The 25,088-nt window shown below is 55.7% G+C and overlaps 1 protein-coding gene across 4 annotated transcripts in view; it reads right to left on the reverse strand.

Annotated features, from left to right (window-relative positions):
- DPP6 (dipeptidyl peptidase like 6) overlaps positions 1-25,088 on the reverse strand; it is a 1,161,897-nt gene that overhangs the window by 43,890 nt on the left and 1,092,919 nt on the right. For all 4 annotated transcript variants that reach the window (XM_039472700.2, XM_074378865.1, XM_039472699.2 and 1 more), the window contains exons 17-18: positions 17,323-17,370; positions 5,412-5,510 (exon numbers count right to left, since the gene is read on the reverse strand). In XM_039472700.2, the coding sequence (XP_039328634.1) occupies positions 5,412-5,510; positions 17,323-17,370 (147 nt within the window). The remainder of the gene's footprint in view (positions 1-5,411; positions 5,511-17,322; positions 17,371-25,088) is intronic.

A 25,088-nucleotide genomic window follows, 5' to 3' on the forward strand; every position in this document is an offset into this window, starting at 1 on the left:
TGTAGCACGTACTGTTTGGAGGACCTGTTCCTTGCAGCACGTACTGTTTTGGGGACCTGTTCTTTCAGCACGTACTGTTTGGGGGTACCTGTTCCTTGCAGCGCGTACTTTTGGGGGACCTGTTCCTTGCAGCACGTACTGTTTGGGGGACCTGTTCCTTGCAGCACGTACTTTTTGGGGGACTGTCCCTTGCAGCATGTAATGTTTGGGGGACTTTTTCCTTGCACCACGTACTGTTTGGGGGACCTGTTCCTTGCAGCACGTACTGTTTGGGGGACCTGTTCCTTGTAGCACGTACTGTTTGGGGGACCTGTTCCTTGCAGCACGTACTGTTTTGGGGCCTGTTCCTTGTAGCACGTACTGTTTGGGGGACCTGTTCCTTGCAGCACGTAGTGTTTGGGGGACCTGTTCCTTGTAGCACGTACTGTTTGGGGGACCTGTTCCTTGCAGCACGTACTGTTTGGGGGACCTGTTCCTTGCAGCACGTACTGTTTGGGGGACCTGTTCCTTGTAGCACGTACTGTTTGGGGGACCTGTTCCTTGCAGCACGTACTGTTTGGGGGACCTGTTCCTTGCAGCACGTACTGTTTGGGGGACCTGTTCCTTGCAGCACGTACTGTTTGGGGGACCTGTTCCTTGAAGCACGTACTGTTTTGGGGCCTGTTCCTTGTAGCACGTACTGTTTGGGGGACCTTTTCCTTGCAGCACGTACTGTTTGGGGGACCTGTTCCTTGTAGCACGTACTGTTTGGGGGACCTGTTCCTTGCAGCACGTACTGTTTTGGGGACCTGTGCCTTGCAGCAGGTGCTGTTTGGGGGACCTGTTCCTTGCAGCACGTACTGTTTTGGGGACCTGTGCTTTGCAGCAGGTGCTGTTTGGGGGACCTGTTCCTTGCAGCACGTACTGTTTCGGGGACCTGTTCCTTGCAGCACGTACTGTTTGGGGGACCTGTTCCTTGCAGCACGTACTGTTTTGGGGACCTGTGCCTTGCAGCAGGTGCTGTTTGGGGGACCTGTTCCTTGCAGCACGTACTGTTTGGGGGACCTGTTCCTTGCAGCACGTACTGTTTCGGGGACCTGTTCCTTGCAGCACGTACTGTTTTGGGGACCTGTGCCTTGCAGCAGGTGCTGCTTGGTGGACCTGTTCCTTGCAGCACGTACTGTTTGGGGGAATTGCGCCTTGCAGCACATACTGTTTTGGGGACCTATTCCTTTCAGAACGTACTGTTTGGGGGTACCTGTTCCTTGCAGCGCGTACTGTTGGGGGGACCTGTTCCTTGCAGCACGTACTGTTTGGGGGACCTGTTCCTTGCAGCACGTACTGTTTGGGGGACCTGTTCCTTGCAGCACGTACTGTTTGGGGGACCTGTTCCTTGCAGCACGTACTGTTTGGGGGACCTGTTCCTTGCAGCAAGTACTGTTTGGGGGACCTGTTCCTTGCAGCACGTACTGTTTGGGGGACCTGTTCTTTGCAGCACGCATTGCTTTGGGGAACCTGTTCCTTGCAGCACGTACTGTTTGGGGGACCTGTTCCTTACAACACGTACTGTTTTGGGGACCTGTTCCTTGCAGCACGTACTGTTTCGCGGACGTGTTCCCTGTAGCACGTACTGTTTGGGGGACCTGTTCCTTGCAGCACGTACTTTTTGGGGGACCTGTTCCTTGTAGCACGTACTGTTTGGGGGACCTGTTATTTGCAGCACGTACTGTTTGGGGTACCTGTTCCTTGCAGCACGCACTGTTTGGGGGACCTGTTCCTTGCAGCTCGTACTGTTTGGGGGACCTGTTCCTTGCAGCACGTACTGTTTTGGGGACCTGTTCCGTGCAGCACGTACTGTTTTGGGGACCTGTTCCTTGCAGCACGTACTGTTTTGGGGACCTGTTCCGTGCAGCACGTACTGTTTGGGGTTACCTGTTCCTTGCAGCGTGGACTGTTGGGGGACCTGTTCCTTTCAGCACGTACTGTTTTGGGGACCTGTTCCTTGCAGTACGTACTGTTTCTGGGATCTGTTCCTTGTAGCACGTACTGTTTGGGGGACCTGTTCCTTGCAGCACGTACTTTTTCGGGGACCTGTTCCTTGCAGCAAGTACTGTTTGGGGGACCTGTTCCTTGCAGCACTTACTGTTTCATCGACCTGTTCCTTGCAGTACGTACTGTTTGGGGGACCTGTTCCTTGCAGCACGTACTGTTTGGGGGACCTGATCCTTGCGGCACATACTATTTGGGGGACCTGTTCTTTGCGGCACGTACTGTTTGGGGGACCTGTTCCTTGCGGCACGTACTGTTTGGGGGACCTGTTCCTTGCAGCATGTACTGTTCTGGGGACCTGTTCTTTGCATCAAGTATTGTTTTGGGGACCTGTTCCTTGCAACACGTACTGTTTGGGGGACCTGTTCCTTGCAACACGTGCTGTTTGGGGGACCTGTTCTTTGCAGCACGTACTGTTTGGGGGACCTGTGCCTTGTAGCACGTACTGTTTGGGGGACCTGTTCCTTGCAGTACGTACTGTTTGGGGGACCTGTTCCTTGCAGCACGTACTGTTTGGGGGACCTGTTCCTTGCAGCACGTACTGTTTTTGGGACCTGTTCCTTTCAGCACGTACTGTTTGGGGGTACCTGTTCCTTGCAGCGCGTACTTTTGGGGGACCTGTTCCTTGCAGCACGTACTGTTTGGGGGACCTGTTCCTTGCAGCACGTACTTTTTGGGGGACTGTCCCTTGCAGCATGTAATGTTTGGGGGACTTATTTTTTGCACCACGTACTGTTTGGGGGACCTGTTCCTTGCAGCACGTACTGTTTTGGGGCCTGTTCCTTGTAGCACGTACTGTTTGGGGGACCTTTTCCTTGCAGCACGTACTGTTTGGGGGACCTGTTCCTTGCAGCACGTACTGTTTGGGGGACCTGTTCCTTGCAGCACGTACTGTTTGGGGGACCTGTTCCTTGCAGCATGTACTGTTTGGGGTACCTGTACCTTGCAGCACATCCTGTTTGGGGGACCTGTTCCTTGCAGCACGTACTGTTTGGGGTACCTGTACCTTGCAGCACATCCTGTTTGGGGGACCTGTTCCTTGCAGCTCGTACTGTTTGGGGGACCTGTTCCTTGCAGCACGTACTGTTTTGGGGACCTGTTCCGTGCAGCATGTACTGTTTTGGGGACCTGTTCCTTGCAGCACGTACTGTTTTGGGGACCTGTTCCGTGCAACACGTACTGTTTGGGGTTACCTGTTCCTTGCAGCGTGGACTGTTGGGGGACCTGATCCTTTCAGCACGTACTGTTTGGGGCACCTGTTCCTTGCAGCACGTACTGTTTTGGGGACCTGTTCCTTGCAGTACGTACTGTTTCTGGGATCTGTTCCTTGTAGCACGTACTGTTTGGGGGACCTGTTCCTTGCAGCACGTACTTTTTCGGGGACCTGTTCCTTGCAGCAAGTACTGTTTGGGGGACGTGTTCCTTGCAGCACGTACTGTTTGGGGGACCTGTTCCTTGCAGGACGTACTGTTTGGGGGACCTGTTCCTTGCAGCACGTACTGTTTTGGGGACCTGTTCCTTGCAGCACGTACTGTTTGGGGGACCTGTTCCTTGCAGGACGTACTGTTTGGGGGACCTGTTGTTTGCAGCACGTACTGTTTGGGGGACCTGATGCTTGCAGCACGTACTGTTTGGGGGACCTGTTCCTTGCGGCACGAACTGTTTGGGGGACCCATTATTTGCTGCACGTACTGTTTGGGGGACCTGTTCCTTGCAGCACGTACTGTTTGGGGGTCCTGTTCCTTGCATCACGTACTGTTTGGGGGACCTGTTCCTTGCAGCAGGTACTGTTTGGGGGACCTGTTCCTTGCAGCACGTACTGTTTTGGGGCCTGTTCCTTGTAGCACGTACTGTTTGGGGAACCTGTTCCTTGCAGCACGTACTGTTTGGGGGACCTGTTCCTTGCACCACGTACTGTTTGGGGGACCTGTTCCTTGTAGCACGTACTGTTTGGGGGACCTGTTCCTTGCAGCACGTACTGTTTGGGGGAGCTGTTCCTTGCAGCACGTACTGTTTGGGGAACCTGTTCTTTGCAGCATGTACTCTTTGGGGGACCTGTTCCTTGCAGCACGTAGTGTTTGGGGGACCTGTCCTTGTAGCACGTATTGTTTGGGGGACCTGTTCCTTGCAGCACGTACTGTTTAGGGGACCTGTTCTTTGCAGCACGTACTGTTTGGGGGACCTGTTTTTGTTTCTTGGGGTGAGCTTGGTTCCTGCTCTTGGGAGCTGAGTCTGTTCGTGGTTGTGTCTCCTCTAAGCTGCTGAACACAATGGGGGGCTGCCTGTGAATATGCCAGGTCCCCGGCGACAGGCCACTGTCTAGCGTCGGGGAAGAGCAGACAAAGAGTTTCCGGAGACAGTCCAGGGACGGCACAGGCGATGCGTTCAGCTCGTCCTCCCTGCCCCTTCAGTTCGGTGGTACTCATCAGCCTCTGCGCTCTTCCCCTGAGCCCTGGCAACCTTCTCTTCAATAAAGAGCTCCTGCACAGGGGGTAACCTGTTTACAGCCTCAGAGATGAGGGTAAGCGGTGTCTGAATGAATGACTCAAAGACAACTTCAAGGTTTGAGGTATCAGTTATGTGATACCCACCCACCATGAAAAGGCTGCTATGCACAGATGTGGGGAAGTCTGGGGGTGGGGGCGGGGATGGAGTGCTAGGGGTAGATGGTGAGATCACTGTGGCATTTTACACTTGGGGCTTCCAGGGGTAACTACCTGGTGGTCTGTTAGGACACGGGGCCAGCCAGGTTGACTGGGGAGCCATCTGCGCAGAGGTGGGAGTTGAGGCTCAGAGGCTCTGCCTCCGACCTTGAGCTGTGGGTCCAGGTCCAGCCATTGTTCTGGGGTGTTTAGTGCTTAGCAACACCCAGCACAGAGTTAGCGCCCAGGAGAACTTACCGAACGACTGGACGGACAATTCAAGGAAAGGAGGCCACAGGCAGAGAAAGGCAGGGTGAGACGTGTTTCCTAGGGAGTAACCACACTCAAACTCTCCTCACGCGAAGCCCAGCTGCAAGGACACCCCCAACCGGCCCATAATCCACCAGTGGGTGAGGCAGGAAAAACTTCCTATGTACAGAAAAGGCATTTCCAGAGGGAGGAGGTTTTTCTGGACCGTGTCTTGACACGGTCACCAAAGAAGGAGAGCGCTGGAGTCTGCAATCTTGCTTAAATTGTCAGCCTCTCAGGGAGAGAGATCTTGTGCCCTGCCTTTGCTTTTGTCACCAGAGTGAGCATCTTGGTTCTGAACACAGGACGCTCCATGCCAGAGGAGCTGTGGGGCAAGGAGACGCCCCCGTGATTGGGAGCACCTGCTGCTGGGAGGGTACTGTATCAGAGCCCATGTTTTTTCCTTTTAAAGGGGAAAAATGCAGTACTTACTATAATCATCAACCTCAATTGTCCGGTATTCCACTTTAGGCATCTGTCGGTCATTTATGGCCTTCTTGACATGTTCGTTTGTCTCTAGGTCAAACATTTCTGAAAGAGAGGAAACAGGGACATGCTGAGATGCAGCGGCCACTCTCCGAGGACTCTGTGGACCGTGGGTTTTTGTGTGCATAGACCGCTACTTTAATTAGTCTCGGACGCGACTTATTTCTAGTGCACAGATCAAGAAACTGGGCATTAAAACACACGCTCAAGTGATGCGCCCCCAAACCCTCGTCTCAAATCAGGAATCTGGGCAGATTGAAGACTCTCCCACCATCTTAGGCTATTTCCTTCCTCCAAATAGATTTTTGTTCTCTGTGGGGTCACACGTGCAGGTTTTGATACAATTCCTCCCATGACTGTGGGTTTTAGGAAAACTTACATCACACATCTGTGAGGACAAGTGGATTTTCAAATAGTGTGGCCATAAAAGAACCAGAGGGAAGAAACTAGGGCATCAGCTTTATTAAATGTTCCCAGAGAAAAATGGATTCCGATCTCTCTCCTCAAACGTAAGGGGCTTTAACTTGGGTGCCTGTACTTGTGGAGCATGGAGTCGTAGGAGGCTCGCCTCGCACTCAGTGGGAAGGGCTGTCCTCCCTCCGTGGCGGAGACGGAGGTCAGCTCTGTGCCGCTGTGTGGCTGCACTGGCCCTTACGCGTCAGGACGCGACAGCACACACACACCCTCGCCCCTTTCTTCAGATGCAGAGAAGGCCCCCGAGGAGCCCACTCCGTTCATCTACCGGAACGGCCATTCTACTTCGTTTCACCGTCTGACGTGCCACAAAAACCACCCAACTTCCCTTCTTCTTTCTCACACAAAGCCGACACAAGGGGGAAACTTGTGATCCACTGCGAAGGGGAATTTTTCTGCAAGGAACTTTGCCTTTGGCTTGTCAATTTACTTTGAATCGGCCATAATTTGTGCATTTGTTTAAAGAGTAAATGAATGATCACCAACAATGCTATAACGGAAGTCCAACCATCCTCCCGTAGAACTCCCCTAAAAAAAAAAAAAAAAAAAACGCTGCTCTGCAGGTGGGGGCCTCTCCAGGGCTGCTGGAGGTCCAAAGACCGCTCATCACCAGGAGACTCTGGCCGTGTGGCTTTGTGTGGAGAATGCGTGGCTGTGGCTTTATTCAAGAACTCTGCCCAGCAGGCCTGGCAAACTTTTGTACGGGGACAGAGGGAAGTGGAGGCTCCCAGTGCCTGTGACGAGGAAAGAAAAGGAAAATGACTTCCAAGTTGCTGGACACAGATTTGAATATTTGGCTTTGATGAAAAATAAGGGGAGAAACTTGTTTTCAAGCAGGTAGAGTTTTAACGAATCTCATGTTAGACCACCACTGGGAAAGAGCCTGAGCACCACGTAGCATGCAATAAACGTTTCCCCTGCAGACAGCAGGAAACACAGCTGCGTCTGGAAGGGATGTCTGCGATGGTGAAGTCCAAGTGGCCTTGACTTCAACTCTGAGACCCAGAGACTTGGCTGGAGAGGTGGCGCGCGCTCCCGCGTAGCCATGCACGCGAGTTAAGGGAGGCACACTCTACCCCAAGCGGCCTGCATGCCTCTGTGCCAGCCTCACGGCCCCAGCCCATGTTCCTAATGGGCCTGAGGCAGCACTCATTGGTGCTGAGTCCAAATGCCCTCAGCCCTTTAATGCAATGCTCCAGGCACACAATCGGGCAATAGGAGTTGGTTTATGAGACAGTGACTGTGTATCATTTGTGTTCTATTCACATTTGTAGGAAGGGAGACTACTAGCAGGGAGTGCTGCCAGGTAATGAAGAGAACAGCATTCCCTAAGCTCTTTGCTGCCCCAGGGCCTTTGCATGTGCTGTCCTGTGTTTAAACCTTCCTTGCTAGCTCCTTCTCTTCCGTCAATGCAAGCATCACCTCCTCCAAGAGAGGCCTGACCACCCTATCTCAGGCACCCCGCAAGCTCTCTGGATACACTTAACACCAAATGAAAAAGTTTTGGTCATTTTCCTGGCAACAAATCCTTCTCCCTACCCTCCACCAAGGTATCAGTGTTCAGTCCCATCCCAGGGACAATATACAGTAGTTTTCGGTACTCTGGGCAGATGGGTTTGTGGAAATTCAATGCGTATCTTGGAAATTAAGCATCTTTGTTTAGATCAGGCGTCCCCAAACTTTTTACACAGGGGGCCAGTTCACTGTCCCTCAGACCGTTGGAGGGCTGCCACATACTGTGCTCCTCTCACCACCAATGAAAGAGGTGCCCCTTCCTGAAGTGCGGTGGGGGGCCGGATAAATGCCCTCAGGGGGCCGCATGCGGCCTGCGGGCCCTAGTTTGGGGACGGCTGGTTTAGATGGTAACAAGTCTGGGTTTCCACCCAAGTCTTTCTCCTCATTCCCTTGTAGCCTCAGGAAAATCTCCAGGAAACTAAAGAGGACTGAGAGGTCCTCCTAGATGTCCTGGGAAGCCGCAAAGGGCCCCAGGGCTCAGACCTTTTGAATGGCAAGAGTTTGAGAAACCAAGGCCAGACTATCGACTACCGACCAGTGCTTCCCACACAGCACAGACCGAGAACCCAAAGCAAACGGAATTAAATGGATGGAAAAGTTTCCGATGCTTAGAAGACTAACAATGTGCCTAAGTTAATTCAATTGACTCCAGGACTACAAAGCAAGCCATCCATCCTCTCTAAACTCCAGCTTATTGTAGGGGACTGGTGGGTGGATCTCACGAGGTCATCTCAAGGCCGCAGCTGTAACCCTTGGAGAACCTGTGATCTCTGCCTGCTGACATGATCAACCCGGGCGGATGACGGGTGAGGGGCTTGGGGTGTGCAAATGCGGGGCAGATGACAGAAGTGACAACCAGGAAGATCAGGGGAACTGGTAGGAGCAGAGGGAGAAAGACCCCACCAACAAGAACAGAGACGGGCTTCTTGCTGTCAGTCAGCTTCTGCTTCTGGGTCTCAGAAAGGACTTCAGCTCGGGGTCTGCTGGTGGCAGGCGCATGTCTGGATGACTGAATTTCAAAATGAGAGAAAACGGGGACAGAGCCTCTCCCAGTTGGTTAAAATGCGCTCTTGTCTCCATAGACACGCACATGAATTTGACGTTTCAGGCATCGCTGTGCGATCTCAAATGCTGATCCTAAAGGAGAAAGTTAAATTCAGGGTGCAGTGTTGTTCTGCTGCCTACTGCATTAAGCTTGCCTAGAGCTAACAGGAACACAGGCTACCCGCCAAACACCCGGCTCCCAGTTCCTGGATCTGAGAGAGCTGGCTTCATGTGGGAATGCACAGCGTTCTGATTGCTCACGGACTACACGGGCTACGTGTGAATAACTCGTTCCTCTCTATTGAAATCCCACCCTTTACAGGAAAGCACCAAAGCAACAGACTATTAAATTTAGTTAAATATTAGATTTCTCATTTAATGATTGCCCACACAACTGGTTTTATCAGCAGAGAGCTGACTGTCCCACAGGGGAGTTGAGTTAAGCCATTTTATTTGTTCCCATAATTGCATTCAAAGAGGGCAGGAGCTCAGCAGAGAAATAAGAAAAGATTGGCATATTCCCTGAAGGACCCTTCTTTTGACTTCAGGGCAGTGGGGACCTCCAGTCTGGAGCATACAAATGGCCACTCCTTAATTAAATGTGAGCCCCCTCTAATATTTGGTGGAATTAGCTATTATCAGATCTGGACACGGTGAGACCGCAGAGACTCAAGCCTGCTCACGAGGCTGCTTCCCCGGCTGTGCCCCGTGGGCAGGTCGTGGGACGGCCGTACGCTGTTGCAAGACATGCTTCCAAGTGGCCCAGTGGGTTCCAGGCATTGGCGGAAGCACCACTGTGCTACATTTTGGAAAATTGGTGACCAGATCCAGTGAAAACCAATAGGCAACAGATCTAACAAGGAGGGGAGCAGCCTGTTCCCTTTCTCACATTTCTACAAGAAGCAAAACCGCAGGATGGCTTGTGCACACAGGTTTAGGCGGAAGTCTCTCCAGCATCTCCCTGGTGCCTTGGCCTGACTTCCCTTGCCTGTGTTTTCTGTGCCTTTCTAGTCCAGGCCTCTCCAGCCGTATTTCTGCTCACTCCTCACGTGCACCCTCCTCTGCAGCCATCACTAGGATCCCTCTCTGCCCCACCCCGCCCCCTCCCTGGGTTCTAGCAGCTGCCGTCTGCCCACCCCAGGGCTGCACCCACAGACACACTCAAAGACCAGAGTCGGGCCCTGCATGACTACTGTTTAAACTTACTCACCTTAACTGGATTTCTCTTTTCTCTGAACTCTATTTTTGTTTTTTGAGACAGGGCCTTGCTCTGTCATCCAGGTTGGAGTGCAGTGATAAAATCATAACTCACTGCAGCCTTGAACTCCTGGACTCAAGCAATCCTCCCACCCTAGCCTCCCGAGCAGCTGGGACTACAGGCGCACACCACCATACCCGGCTACATTTTGTAATTTTTGCAGCGGTAGGGTCTCACTATGTTGCCCAGGCTAGTCTCAAACTCCTCGATTCAAGAGATCTTTCTTGCTGGGTGCAGTGGCTAACACCTGTAATCCCAACATTTTGGAAGGCCAAGGCGGGAAGACTACTTGAGCCTAGGAATTCAGACTAGCCTGGGCAACACTGCAAGACTATCTCTACAAATAGAAAAATGTGGTCTCAGCTACTCAGGGGGCGAGGTGGGAGGACAGCTCGAACCCTGGAGGCTGAGGCTGCAGTGGAAGGGTAGCTTGAGCAAGACCCCATCTCAAAAAAAATTATATGAAAGGATTGTAGAATCTTGGGGCCAAGATGCTAAATATTTCATTTCTTAAAATTGTATTGCCCTTCCCTCCACATACACATGCAGTGATCAACAGAGACATGCTTTATGAACAAAATAGAAAAGAAAACGGAACGGGTTTGGGCACAGTGGCTCACATCTATAATCCCAATACTTTGGGAGGCCAAGGCAGGAAGATCACTTGAGCTAGGAGTTCGAGACCAGCCCGTGCAACATAGGGAGACCTCATCTCTCCAAAGAAAAATTTACAAATTATCCAGGCATGGTGATGCATGTCTGTAGTCCCAGCTACTTGTGGGGCTGAGGTGGGAGGATTGTTTGAGCCCAAGAGGTCAAAAAAGAAAAAGAGGTTCTCTACCTTAGTCTCCCAAAATGTCGGGATCACAGGTGTGGGCCACAGCACCCAGCCTCTTTTCTCTGAACTCTGAATGGTGAGTTGTTAGAGTCAGTGTGACACGGGTTGGGGACTTGTAATTTCTGTCACATCTTTTTCCTCCAGCCAGATTTTAAGCAACTTGATGGCAGGGTCCCGGTAGGTGGCATTTATTTTTGGTCCTCTAGCATTGTAAAAGGTCCATGGCAGGTGTTCAACTCCAGAGGAGTTGTGCATTGAATGGACTCATGTGTGCCCCTCAGCCCACATGAGTGGTGCAGTGGCTGGCATAGTACCCAGCCTGCAGGTGCTCCTCGAGGCACCGAGAGCTGCGGGTGGAGTGAAGCCCAGCTCTCCTCCCGCATTAAGCAGCAGAGGAAGGAGCACCTGCAGACACCCTGCAGGGCGGGCAGCACTGCGCGTGGCTCACTTTCCACTCTGTTAGCTAGGTGCCAGCTTGCCCACCTAATGCTGGACTGAGGTCTAACACATTCTGTCTGCAATCTACAGACGCTCCACCCACCAGGACAGCTGCTCATGCATGCCCCCCTGTGGGTCCAGAAGACTTCATGCACAGACACATGGCGGGATTCAGGGGACCAGTTCCCAGGCTCTCTGCATCCACACGAGGCCGCTAGCAAATGTGCTGAGAATGGACATGCCTGATTCTCTCCAAGGAGCTGCTCCTTTCCTACATTGTCTTTCACCACAGCCTTACAGAGGTGCCATGAGGGCAAGGAAGGCCTTGGAGCCCCTGGCCTGTCCCTGGGGCATCTTTCCTGCGGGGGGCTCTGCATGAAGGATGAGGTGAGTTGACCAAGAGAACCCCCAGTAATGGATAAGAGCCCCCAGCATCATGGTGGCGTTGTCATGCTTTGATTTAACAAACCTGAAGGGGAATCTCACCGAGCTAACAGTCAATAGATGCTTACAGATGATACTTAATGACAGAGGATGGACGGGCCACAATGTTTTGGCATATAGCTCTGCAGTTCAAAGAAAATGGCACTGCTAGAACAAGACTCCACTGTCTCCATTTATTTATTTACATGAATACATTTTCAGAGATTCCACAGAAGACAAAGCAGCCACCAAAAGGAGGGGCAGAACCAGGAGCGCACACGTTTCTGACAAGGTCTTCTCTGGAAATGAGTCAGATGAGTTCATGAACTGAGTGAAAAACCACCACGCGCAGCTCACCAAGAGATGCATTTCAGAGCAACCATAACTTTCTGTGTCCCACAGTTATCAAAGTATATAATGTATCCTAATTGCTTAATGTGAACAAGTAATAATTACGATAATAATGCCATCTAACAGGTTATGATTATGGACTTATATGAAATTAAAATGTTTAAAAGATTTCCAAGATTAGATGCCATTAGGGCGGAATTCTGGGGTGACGGACCAACAGATGGAAGGTGAATATCAGCTCGAGGAGGAAAAGGAAGAATGCAAAAGTAAGAACTTGTTCAAGAAATGCTGCCCTGGACAGGGGCAGGCATCAAACTGCTACAATACTTAGATATCACAGGATTATGTAATAATTTTATTTTAAAATAAAATACAATATGCTAAAAGTATTCTGTGTAGCTTTAAATTAATGAGGAAAAACTTTAGGTGACACCTTAAAAATGTGTAGGAGAGTCATGATTCTTTAAAATTCCCTTAGGGACTCATGGGCAAAAGCACTTGAGGGCCGATGGCCCAGTGTCCTCTGTCCTCAAGGACTTGGCAAGGTCTCCTCACAGAAAGGCCACTTCATAAGGAGGCTTTGTCTCTTTGGCCACCAAACTGCTCCTTCAAATATTCGAAAGCCGTGGGTCTCAGGTACAAACTTGCCCAACGCAGCTGTGTTAAGACACGGGCTGAAGGCAGCCACAGGGCTGCTTTCGAAATGACAGGCTCTCTTTCTGTCTTTCAGTGTGGCTTTCCTTCATCTTTTTACATTGTTAATCTTTCTTGGTTCTTTTTCCCTCTGCCCCATATGTTCTGCAGGAAAGGGCTGGCTTTTATCTCCAGGTCCGAAACCAGTTTGTGCATTTGCTGGATGGCCCCAGCCTCCGTGGGAGTCCCGTGGCTGTGAGGGGGCAGCTGCCAGCTGTGTCCTGGCCACTTGTTTCTGATAGCCAGGGCTCTGCCCAGTTGGCCTGCAGGGGGAGAGGCACGAGGACCTTCTCTTCAGATGCCCACCCAGACACCTGCTGCTGCACCCAAGGAGGCCCCTGCAGTGGGGGGGGGGGCTGCTCCTTCTCTCTTGGGACTGGACAAGGTGCAGGTTTTGAGGGCTGCAGGCTGTAGGATTCGGCACGATGCTTCGCCACCCTCCGCAATCGCCACATCTCCCTGGACCGGATTGAGATGGCAGCTCTTCCACCACTTTCCAGTCGCATCTCTCCCTGCAGGGCCTGCAGAGGCAGCCCCTCATCGGCTGCCCTCCCTGCTGGTCCAGACCCTCATCCTCCCCACCACGGCCCCCAGCAGCCCCCAGGCCTCGGGCCCTTCCAGCCACTTGCTGCACAGCCACCAGAAGCTTTGAGAGAGGAACGTCTGACAGTGCTCCTCTGGGACCTGCAGGATGGTGGCCAAACTCCTTGGCAAGTAGCGTGACAGTGACGGTGACAGGTGGGTCCTCCGTAATGCCATGCTCCCAACGTGTGCGTCTCCCCATCTGTGTGCGCCTTGTGCTTGATGGAAGGGGAGCTGTGGGCACAGCCCTGGCAGTCTAGGAGGGGGTCCGTCAGGGAGAAGGTGGGCGGGGCAGGGGTGCTCCGAGCATCACTGGTGCAAGAACAGAGGCTGGAAGCCCACTGTGTCTGGCGTCGCTTCATGGGCCCACCTGGGCACCACAGTGGTAGGGGATGGTTTTGCTTTCTTATAAAAACCCAAATGAAGAGAGTAGGAGGGAGAGAAACCTAACTGTCGATGCCATAAAGGAGTAGGAAGCAGGCCACCTAGGGATCCCAAGCTCCCACGCGCACTTGCGGGACACCGTGGGGCGCAGCCGGCTTCAGCCTTGCCGCACACAGACTTTCTCTGCAAGGCCGTGAGGCTGCATTGCACGCCACGTGGCAATTTCAATGCTCACATGCTGAATTGGCATCTGTGTCTCTAAGTGGGCCTCGCTTTCCTATTTACATTAGGGCCCACAACGTATTCGCTATGATTTTATTGGTTTGTTATCCCAACACTTAAGTTGTTTGAATACCCAGGCACTAAATGAGTATAGGTTGGTCCCAACCATAATTACCTTCTTAAGGAAACAGCTTTTAAATAATTCAGAGTCACATCTGTGAACAGCCCACAGGCGCTGTTTGTACAGAAGATTTTCTAAAGAGGAAAAAAGTCAAATATTCCCAGGGTGGTTTTGGGGTCAGCAGGGGAGAGGAGGAGAAAGGACAGAGAATTGTGAAACAGTAATTTCAGATTTCACAGCAGGGCTGGAAGGAGATCGCGTGATGCTGTCGGGTCCCAGCCTTCCAGGGCTCCCCTTGTGAGCTGACGTGCAGCTCCGAGGCTCCGCGCTGTAACAGAACGTGGGCCACATCTGGGCTGCTGGTCACCGTGTCCCACAGCGGGCTCAGGAGCCGGCTCCCTGAGACTTCCTGCCTGGCCCTGTCCAGCTGTAGGGCATGGGCCCTGCTTTTCTGGCTCAGCCCCACAGGGCAGTTGGAAGCGTTGATGTTTTGCACACCCTGCCCACTGGTCGGCTGAGGTGCAAATGCCTGCTCTGGGCCTGGCTGGGTGTCACCAGGGCTGCTCTCAGCCACGGCTGATTCTTGACCAGCAGCTCGGTGGTCACAGAGGCTGCTGCCATGAGCAGAGCACACTTCCCAGGTGACAGTGATGTGAAGGCCAGGAGATCCTGGGGCCTGGGGTCTACGGCTGCCTTCCCCCCAACCTTTGTCAGACACATGGAGTCAGCCCCCAGTCCATGGTCAAGAGCGCTTGCTTCGAAGTCAGATAAGACAAGCGTCTAGGCCTCAACCTGAGGTTTGCTGTGGATCTTGGATGAATTGTTTAAGCCTCATAGGGTTGGTGCAGGGAAGGGGCCTGGTGCTGTGTGCAGAGCCCAGGACCACTGCTACAATTACATTAGAAACAGAATAACAGATGGCCAGCCAAGGGCTGCTGCCTAGGGGGCTAAGAGACTGGCACTAGAGGGTGAAGTTCAAGGACTCAGCTCTCCCAGTCCACAGAGTGTGACCCCAGCCTGCGCACAGAGGCTGCGCTGCTACAGGAAGCAGGGCCCTTGATTCCACAGGGCCCGCACAGATTTAAGAGCAGGAGGGCCTGAGGAGCATCCTTCCCTGTGACGTGGAAGGCTTCTCAGAGCAGGAGAAGCTGCGCGGCTGCAGGCTCACCCCAGAGCTGGCTCCAGTGGGCCTCGAGGGGGTGGTGTGCAGGGAGAAGGTGCCTGAGAAGCAGCTGCAGCCATGGCCGCTTCCGGCTCCCAGCCTCATCTCAGCGGGCGCGCGGGCCGGGTGTCACTCTGGATCTGTAGTTGTCCTTCAGACCGTGTGGCGGCTGGCGGCTGAGCAGCACCGTGCAGTGACCGTGAGTCTGGAAGCGGCTCTGTTGGAGCCGCACTGCTTGGGTCTGAGATGCAAGTCCACTCTCGCTTTCCAGCTGCACGCATGTGCCCCGACCACCTAAGCTGCTGCGCCTCAGCTTCCTCAGCTGACAAGTGGGGACAGTAGCAGTTCCTGCCTCGCAGGCTTTGGTGAGGATAAAATAAATGAATTAAAATATGTAAAGTATTTGCCGCAGCACCTAGCCCAGAGCAAGAGCTTCAAAAACACTGGCTGCGGCCACCGTTGTTACTACTGTGGCTCCTGGTGACCTCCAGCCTTTCTCTGGACCCCTGCTCAGGACACAGTTGTCTGAGACGTTCATGATGAAGCATCCAGTGGAGCGAGTCCAGGTGCTGCGGGGTTTGGCAGAATCCTAACGACGCGGAACTGGGAGCCCGCGGAGCGTTCGGATGAAACAGGCATCTGCTGGGATGGGGTGATCACCGCTCGCCTCTGTGTTGTTCCTGGAATTTTCCAGCAGCCTTTTCAATCATGAAAGAGGACAAGTGACCTCAAGCCTACCTGAGGCCCGAAGGCTGGTATGTGAAGGGCTGGCCTGACAGTGGCTTTGTTGCCTGCCTGAGATGCACATCCACCCACGAACCTCGTGCTGTGGACCCTGCATCCACCTCAGAGGCCGTGGGGAGGCTCTGATGTGGTCCAGCCATGCCGTGAACAAGACGCTACTGGAACTGGGGGTCTGGAGGCACTAGACACCTGCCTCCTTACCCAGGAGGCACCAGGTTGACAGACACAATGAAAACACAGGGCATTTTGTTTGGAGAGGATGCAGCTGGGTTGGAGATGGGCTGTGAAACACATCAAAAGGTAAACACACTGAAAACAACCCCACACACCTTCCACGGCAAATCCCTGGAGGCTAGAGCCCAGCGGGCTGGGCTTGACACCCTACCAAGGCCGGCCACACTCAGCTCTTACTTCCCATGCGGACCCAAAGCCGTGTGTGCAGCTATGATGTGCCAACCCTGAGGGTGGGCATGCAACATGGGGATTTCGGGCACGGGGGAAAAGCAGGTATTCAGGAAAGTCTTCCTGGCCCCCCACAAGCCATGAAGTCTGAATGTAACATAGACCCTGAGCAGGATGGGACTCCTACTGTCCTCTTGGGGAGGGGAACAACAGCCAACTCAGCCACATTTCGTCATTTTTTCCCCTAAGTTAAATGGCAGCTTAAGTGACCATCCTGAAAGAGCCTGACCTGTATTGACAGCCAGAAATGCAAAAGTGGGTTAGGGCGGGTGAACTGTCCCTGGAGTTTACAGGAAACCCAGAGGCAAACACTGCTATGTAAATAACCTTGTGAAATACATGTGACAAAAATAATTCCGAATGCCGTCCAGTGTCCAGTTAGCCAGCACGTCGCTGAGGTCGAGTGCAGTGGTGCCCCCGTCAGGTTCATTGCTAAATTTCACACAGGGAGGAAGGGAGTCCAGACACTTGACACCAGCCCCATCCTGCATGCTCTCAGTGCTCCTTATGTCTCAGGCCACTGGGTCCCACCTCTTTGTTTCCGGGAGTCACTGTCACCAAAGTGCCAGCTGCACTGCAAACAGTGAAATGCTGCCTGAAAAACAGCCATTCATGGAGCTCCATGATGGATACGGATGGCCACCTCAGGCCCATGGTCTGTCAGGATTGATTGGTTAATGCAGTAGCCAGTCCCACAGGAGAAAAGAGGCAGTTGCTTGGTTTCCCAGTAGAGTTAATAAAATTTCCCAGAACGTTGAGCACGTTCGCGTGTTGCACGTGCTGGAAGGCATTTGGTCAATTCTTATTGGAACTCTCATCTGAAGAATTACACCTCACCCTGTCTATATATCACCTTATTTTTATAACTGGAATAGATGAAATATTTCCTCAGTGACGTCACACACATCTAAGATACAGGCGTGCTTCATTTTCATTCACACGTAAGCCTTGGAAACTGCGATCACTTGATCCAGTGTGTGGGAGCCTGTGGGAGCCCCAAAGGCAGAGACCCACTACCAGCTGGGCTTGGCTTATGGGTACAACTCTCAGTATGATGAGGCAGAGGCACAGTTCAGCAAATCTATTGAAGTTATTGAGAAGAGAATGGCTGTACTAAATGAGCAAGTGAAGAAAAAGGGCACTTACTTTTCTTATCTGTTGCGTTGTGCACCGTCACCATAGGAACGCCAGGACCTGCGTTGGGTGGCGAATGGTCAGGAGGAAAAGAAAAATGAAGCCAATTAGTTTAGTTGAGAACAACGACAAAAAAAGAAAACAAGCTTTCCTTACACCAGGCAGACAGACGCGTGGAGCCTGGAGAGCCCGACTTCGTGGGAGAGGAATCAATGACGGGACGCGGGGGCCAGGCTGGTGGGGGCCAGGGCGCAGCTCCTACCTCTGTGCCTGGTTAATTACAACACACCCAACTGGAAGTCCGTATTTTCAGATTATTGCAATGCCATAAAACATCATTCTGTGAAGCATTGCATTTGGTTTATATCCTCATAACCTCATTTTTACCATGCAGACACAGACTCCAGGACGGCTTCATGGGTTCTTATAAATCACTCAGGCCTCAGTGCTCGGTCCACAGGCCCCCCAGGAAGGACATCACTCCATCCAGTGGCCTCTCATAACATCTTGTAAAAACTTATTCATGTAACAGAAATATATTCAAAATGTCACACTAGATTTCAGTGTTCCCTTGAATCACTAGCCAGCAGCTTCCCAGCTGCAGATATCCCTGAGGCGCAAGAAGGAAGGTCCCACTCAGGACCAGGGGGCCCGTGATCCGTTTTCTCTGTGGCTGACTTCTCTATTCTTCTTAGCAAAAGGAGAGTTCAGAAAGAAAAAACCCTCCCTAAATTAGTTTCTCGATCTTTTTGAAAACATATTAGGAGGCAAACCTGTGACTTTTCCAACCTTACCTCAGACACAGTCCTCAGCACTCACCCTCTGCAGCTCGCTGCCCTTCCTGAAGGTCTGGAGGCACGTCAGGCTTATTCCCACTGAGCTGCTGGTTCTCACTGCCTGCAACACTCTGCCCCTAGACACTGCCATGGCCTTTCTCTTCATTTAAATCTCTGCTCAAATGCCGTCTCCAACAACTCTCCTCCATGACCATGGGCTCAGCCTCCATCCTCATGGCTTTCCTCCTGTTTGCAGAACGTATTACTGCACACTACGCTGTCAGGACCTTATAATATGTAATTATCACTGTGCTTGCTTGCTGTCCTTCTCCTCTACTGCACTAGGGTGTAAGCTCTAGACAGCCAAGGTATTAGACTCACTGCTGTTATTTTCTGCATTGAGAAGGGTGTTTTGAAGAGAGTTGGTGCTCAATTGCATGTTTGCGGAGTGAATGCTGAATGAGAAAGCACAAAGCATGCAGGAAAGGCAGGAGAGGGAGCAGAGGGAGGAGAGGGAGGAAAGGCAGGAGAGGGAGGAGAGGGAGGAAAGGCAGGAGAGGGAGGAGAGGGAGGAGAGGCAGGAGAGAAAAGAGAGGCAAGAGAGGGAGGAGAGGCAGGAGAGGGAGGAGAGGGAGAGGAGGGAGGAGAGGGAGGAGGGGGGGAGGGAGAAGAGGGAGGAGAGGCAGGAGAGAAAGGACAGGGAGGAGAGGGAGGAGAGGGAGGAGAGGGAGGAGAGGCAGGAGAGCCAGGAGAGGCAGGAGAGGGAGGAGAGGCAGGAGAGGGAGGAGAGGGAGGAGAGGCAGGAGAGGGAGGTGAGGGAGGAGAAGGAGGAGAGGGAGGAGAAGGAGGAGAGGGAGGAGAGGCAGGAGAGGGAGGAGAGGCAGGAGAGGGAGGAGAGGGAGGAGAGGCAGGAGAGGCAGGAAAGGCAGGAGAGGGAGGAGAGGCAGGAGAGGGAGGAGAGGGAGGAGAGGAAGGAGAGGGAGGAGAGGCAGGAGAGGGAGGAGAGGGAGGAGCGGGAGGAGAGGCAGGAGCGGGAGGAGAGGGAGGGGAGGCAGGAGAGGGAGGAGAGGCAGGAGAGGGAGGAGCGGGAGGAGGGCCGGAGAGGGAGGAGAGGGAGGAGAGGCAGGAGAGGGAGGAGAGGCAGGAGAGGCAGGAGAGGCAGGAGAGGCAGGAGAGGGAGGTGAGGGAGGAGAGGGAGGAGAGGGAGGAGAGGGAGGAGAGGCAGGAGAGGCAGGAGAGGGAGGAGAGAGAGAAGAGGGAGGACAGGGAGGTGAGGCAGGAGAGGGAGGAGAGGCAGGAGAGGCAGGAGAGGCAGGAGAGGGAGGAGAGGCAGAGGAGGCAGGAGAGGCAGGAGAGGGAGGAGAGGGAGGAGAGACAGGAGAGGGAGGAGAGACAGGAGAGGGAGGACAGGGAGGAGAGGCAGGAGAGGCAGGAGAGGCAGGAGAGGCAGGAGAGATAGGAGAGGGAGGAGAGGGAGGGGAGGGAGGAGACGGAGGAGAGGGAGGAGAGGGAGAGGGAGAAGAGGCAGGAGAGGCAGGAGAGGGAGGAGAGGGAGGAGTGGCAGAAGAGGGAGGAGAGGGAGGAGAGGGAGAAAAGGGAGGAGAGGCAGGAGAGGGAAGAGAGGCAGGAGAGGGAGGAGAGGGAGGAGAGGCAGGAGAGGGAGGAGAGGGAGGTGAGGGGGGAGAGGGAGGAGAGAGAGGAGAGGAAGGAGAGGCAGGAGAGGCAGGAGAGGAAGGAGAGGATGGAGGCAGGAGAGGGTGGGGAGGGAGGAGATGGAGAGGGAGGATCGGCAGCAGAGGAAGGAGAGGAAGGAGAGGGAGGAGACGGAGGAGAGAGAGGAGACGGAGGAGAGGAGAGGGAGGAGTGGCAGAAGAGGGAGGGGAGGGAGGAGAGGGAGGAGAGGGAGGAGAGGCAGGAGAGGGAGGAGAGGGAGGAGAGGCAGGAGAGGGAGGAGAGGGAGGAGAAGGAGGAGAGGGAGGAGAGGGAGGAGAGGGAGGGGAAGGAGGAGAGGGAGGGGAGGGAGGAGAGGGAGGAGAGGCAGGAGAGGGAGGAGAGGGAGGAGAGGGAGGAGAGGGAGGAGAGGGAGGAGAGGGAGAGGGAGAAGAGGCAGGAGAGGGAGAAGAGGCAGGAGAAGGAGGAGAGGGAGGAGAGGGAGGAGAGGGAGGAGAGACAGGAGAGGGAGGAGAGGGAGGAGAGGGAGGAGAGGCAGGAGAGGGAGGAGAGGCAGGGGAGGGAGTAGAGGGAGGAGAGGCAGGAGAGGGAGGGAGGGAGGAGAGGGAGGAGAGGGAGGAGAGGGAGGAGAGGGAGGAGAGGGAGGAGAGGAGGAGAGGGCAGGAGAGGGAGGAGAGGCAGGAGAGGGAGGAGAGGGAGGAGAAGGAGGAGAGGGAGGAGAGGAGAGAGGGAGAGGGGAGAGGGAGGGAGGAGAGGGAGGGGAGGGAGGAGAGGGAGGAGAGGCAGGAGAGGGAGGAGAGGGAGGAGAGGGAGGGGAGGGAGGAGAGGGAGGAGAGGGAGGAGAGGGAGGAGAGACAGGAGAGGGAGGAGAGGGAGGAGAGGGAGGGGAGGGAGGAGAGGGAGGAGAGGGAGGAGAGGGAGGAGAGGGAGGTGAGGGGGGAGAGGGAGGAGACGCAGGAGAGGCAGGAGAGGAAGGAGAGGAAGGAGAGGATGGAGGCAGGAGAGGGTGGAGAGAGAGGAGATGGAGGAGAGGGAGGATCGGCAGCAGAGGAAGGAGAGGGAGGAGACGGAGGAGAGCGAGGAGAGCTAGGAGAGGGAGGAGAGGCAGGAGAGGAGGAGTGGCAGGAGAGGGAGGAGAGGCAGGAGAGGGAGGAGAGGCAGGAGAGGGAGGAGAAGGAGGAGAGGGAGGAGAAGGAGGAGAGGGAGGGGAGGGAGGAGAGGCAGGAGAGGGAGGAGAGGGAGGAGAGGGAGGGGAGGGAGGAGAGGGAGGAGAGGCAGGAGAGGGAGGAGAGGGAGGAGAGGGAGGAGAGGGAGGAGAGGCAGGAGAGGGAGGAGAGGGAGGAGACGGAGGAGAAGGAGGAGAGGGAGGAGAAGGAGGGGAGGGAGGAGAGGGAGGAGAGGCAGGAGAGGGAGGAGAGGCAGGAGAGGCAGGAGAGGGAGGAGAGGGAGGAGAGGGAGGAGAGGCAGGAGAGGGAGGAGAGGCAGGAGAGGGAGGAGAGGGAGGAGAGGGAGGGGAGGGAGAAGAGGGAGGGGAGGGAGGGGAGGGAGGAGAGGGAGGAGAGGCAGGAGAGGGAGGAGAGGCAGGAGAGGCAGGAGAGGGAGGAGAGGGAGGAGAAGGACGAGAGGGAGGAGAGGGAGGAGGAGGAGGAGAGGGAGGAGAGGGAGGGGAGGGAGGAGAGGAGGAGAAGGAGGAGAGGGAGGAGAAAGAGGAGAGGGAGGAGAGGGAGGAGAGACAGGAGAGGGAGGAGAGGCAGGAGAGGGAGGAGAGGGAGGAGAGGGAGGAGAAGGAGGGGAGCTAGGAGAGGGAGGAGAGGCAGAAGAGGGAGGTGAGGGAGGAGAGGCAGGAGAGGGAGTAGAGGGAGGAGAGGAAGGAGAGGGAGGACAGGGAGGAGAGGCAGGAGAGGGAGGAGAGGCAGGAGAGGGAGGAGAGGGAGGAGAGGCAGGAGAGGGAGGAGAGGCAGGAGAGGGAGGAGAGGGAGGAGAGGCAGGAGAGGGAGGAGAGGCAGGGGAGGGAGTAGAGGGAGGAGAGGCAGGAGAGGGAGGGAGGGAGGAGAGGGAGGAGAGGGAGGAGAGGCTGGAGAGGGAGGAGAGGGAGGACAGGGAGGAGAGGCAGGAGAGGCAGGAGAGGGAGGAGAGAGAAGAGGGAGGAGAGCGAGGAGAGGGAGGAGAGGCAGAAGAGGGAGGAGAGGGAGGAGAGGGGGGAGAGGGAGGGGAGGGAGGGGAGGGAGGAGAGGGAGGAGAGGGAGGAGAGGCAGGAGACGGAGTAGAGGTAGGAGAGGCAGGAGAGGGATAAGAGGGAGGGGAGGGAGGAGAGGGAGGAGAGGGAGGAGAGGGAGGAGAAGGAGGAGAGGGAAGAGAGGGAGGAGAGGGAGGGGAGGGAGGAGAGGGAGGAGAGGGAGGAGAGGGAGAAGAGGGAGGAGAGGGAGGAGAGGGAGGAGAGGCCGGAGAGGGAGGAGAGGGAGGAGAGGGAGGAGAGGCAGGAGAGGGAGGAGAGGGAGGAGAGGGAGGAGAGGGAGGGGAGGTAGGAGAGGGAGGAGAGGGAGGAGAGGCAGGAGAGGGAGGAGAGGAAGGAGAGCGAGGACAGGGAGGAGAGGCAGGAGAGGGAGGAGAGAGAAGAGGGAGGAGAGGGAGGTGAGGCAGGAGAGGGAGGAGAGGGAGGAGAGGTAGGAGAGGGAGGAGAGGGAGGAGACGGAGGAGAAGGAGGAGAGGGAGGAGAAGGAGGAGAGGGAGGGGAGGGAGGAGAGGGAGGAGAGGCAGGAGAGGGAGGAGAGGCAGGAGAGGGAGGAGAGGGAAGAGAGGGAGGAGAGGGAGGAGAGGGAGGGGAGGGAGGAGAGGGAGGGGAGGGAGGGGAGGGAGGGGAGGGAGGAAAGGCAGGAGAGGGAGTAGAGGTAGGAGAGGCAGGAGAGGGAGGAGACGGAGGGGAGGGAGGGGAGGGAGGAGAGGGAGGAGAGGCAGGAGAGGCAGCAGAGGGAGGAGAGGGAGGAGAAGGACGAGAGGGAGGAGAGGGAGGAGAGGGAGGAGAGGGAGGGGAGGGAGGAGAGGGAGGAGAAGGAGGAGAGGGAGGAGAAAGAGGAGAGGGAGGAGAGGGAGGAGAGGGAGGAGAGGGAGGAGAGGCAGGAGAGGGAGGAGAGGCAGGAGAGGGAGGAGAGGGAGGAGAGGAGAGAGGAGAGGGAGGAGAGGCAGGGGAGTGAGGAGAGGGAGGAGAGGGAGGAGAGGGAGACGGAGAAGAGGCAGGAGAGGCAGGAGACGGAGGAGAGGGAGGATTGGCAGGAGAGGGAGGAGAGGGAGAAAAGGGAGGAGAGGCAGGAGAGGGAGGAGAGGCAGGAGAGGCAGGAGAGGAAGGAGAGGATGGAGGCAGGAGAGGGTAAAGAGGGAGGAGATGGAGGAGAGGGAGGTGAGGGAGGTGAGGGAGGTGAGGGGGGAGAGGGAGGAGAGACAGGAGAGGGAGGAGAGGCAGGAGAGGCAGGAGAGGAAGGAGAGGATGGAGGCAGGAGAGGGTGGAGAGGGAGGAGATGGAGGAGAGGGAGGTGAGGGAGGTGAGGGGGGAGAGGGAGGAGAGACAGGAGAGGGAGGAGAGGCAGGAGAGGCAGGAGAGGAAGGAGAGGATGGAGGCAGGAGAGGGTGGAGAGGGAGGAGATGGAGGAGAGGGAGGATCGGCAGCAGAGGAAGGACAGGGAGGAGACGGAGGAGAGCGAGGAGAGCGAGGAGAGGCAGGAGAGGGAGGAGAGGCAGGAGAGGGAGGAGAGGGAGGTGAGGGGGGAGAGGGAGGAGAGACAGGAGAGGGAGGAGAGGCAGGAGAGGCAGGAGAGGCAGGAGAGGAAGGAGAGGATGGAGGGAGGAGAGGGGAGGAGAGGGAGGAGAAGGAGGAGAGGGAGGAGAGGGAGGAGAGGCAGAAGAGGGAGGTGAGGGAGGAGAGGCAGGAGAGGGAGGAGAGGGAGGAGAAGGAGGGGAGGAGGAGAGGGAGGAGAGGCAGAAGAGGGAGGTGAGGGAGGAGAGGCAGGAGAGGGAGGAGAGAGAAGAGGGAGGAGAGCGAGGAGAGGGAGGAGAGGCAGAAGAGGGAGGAGAGGGAGGAGAGGCAGGAGAGGCAGGAGAGGGAGGAGAGGGGGGAGGAGGGGAGGGAGGAGAGGGAGGAGAGGCAGGAGACGGAGTAGAGGTAGGAGAGGCAGGAGAGGGATAAGAGGGAGGGGAGGGAGGAGAGGGAGGAGAGGCAGGAGAGGCAGGAGAGGGAGGAGAAGGAGGAGAGGGAAGAGAGGGAGGAGAGGGAGGGGAGGGAGGAGAGGCAGAAGAGGGAGGGGAGAGGGAGGAGAGGCAGGAGAGGGAGGAGAGAGAAGAGGGAGGAGAGCGAGGAGAGGGGAGAGGCAGAAGAGGGAGGAGAGGGAGGAGAGGCAGGAGAGGGAGGAGAGGGGGAGAGGGAGGGGAGGGAGGGAGGGAGGAGAGAGGGAGGAGAGGCAGGAGAGACAGGAGAGGGAGGAGAAGGAGGAGAGGGGAGGAGGAGGAGGAGGAGAGGGAGGGGAGGGAGGGAGAGGGAGGAGAGGGAGAAGAGGGAGGAGAGGGCAGGAGAGGGGAGAGGGAGAGGGGAGGAGGAGGAGGGGGGAGAGGGGAGGAGAGGGAGGAGAGGAGGAGAAGGAGGGGAGGAGGGAGGGAGGAGAGGAGGAGAGGCAGGAGAGAGGGAGGAGAGGCAGGAGAGCCAGGAGAGGCAGGAGAGGGAGGAGAGGCAGGAGAGGGAGGAGAGGGAGGAGAGGCAGGAGAGGAGGAGAGGGAGGAGAGGCAGGAGAGAAAAGAGAGGCAAGAGAGGGAGGAGAGGCAGGAGAGGGAGGAGAGGGAGAGGAGGGAAGAGAGGAGGAGGGGGGGAGGGAGAAGAGGGAGGAGAGGCAGGAGAGAAAGGACAGGGAGGAGAGGGAGGAGAGGGAGGAGAGCAGAGAGGCAGGAGAAGATATTCTCTGGGCAGGAGAGGCAGGAGAGGGAGGAGAGGCAGGAGAGGGAGGAGAGGGAGGAGAGGCAGGAGAGGGAGGTGAGGGAGGAGAAGGAGGAGAGGGAGGAGAAGGAGGAGAGGGAGGAGAAGCAGGAGAGGGAGGAGAGGCAGGAGAGGGAGGAGAGGCAGGAGAGGCAGGAAAGGCAGGAGAGGGAGGAGAGGCAGGAGAGGGAGGAGAGGGAGGAGAGGAAGGAGAGGGAGGAGAGGCAGGAGAGGGAGGAGAGGGAGGAGCGGGAGGAGAGGCAGGAGCGGGAGGAGAGGGAGGGGAGCAGGAGAGGGAGGAGAGGCAGGAGAGGGAGGAGCGGGAGGAGAGGCAGGAGAGGGAGGAGAGGGAGGAGAGGCAGGAGAGGGAGGAGAGG

This window comes from Saimiri boliviensis, chromosome 10, assembly GCF_048565385.1.
Source record: "Saimiri boliviensis isolate mSaiBol1 chromosome 10, mSaiBol1.pri, whole genome shotgun sequence".
NCBI classification, from domain to species: domain Eukaryota; kingdom Metazoa; phylum Chordata; class Mammalia; order Primates; family Cebidae; genus Saimiri; species Saimiri boliviensis.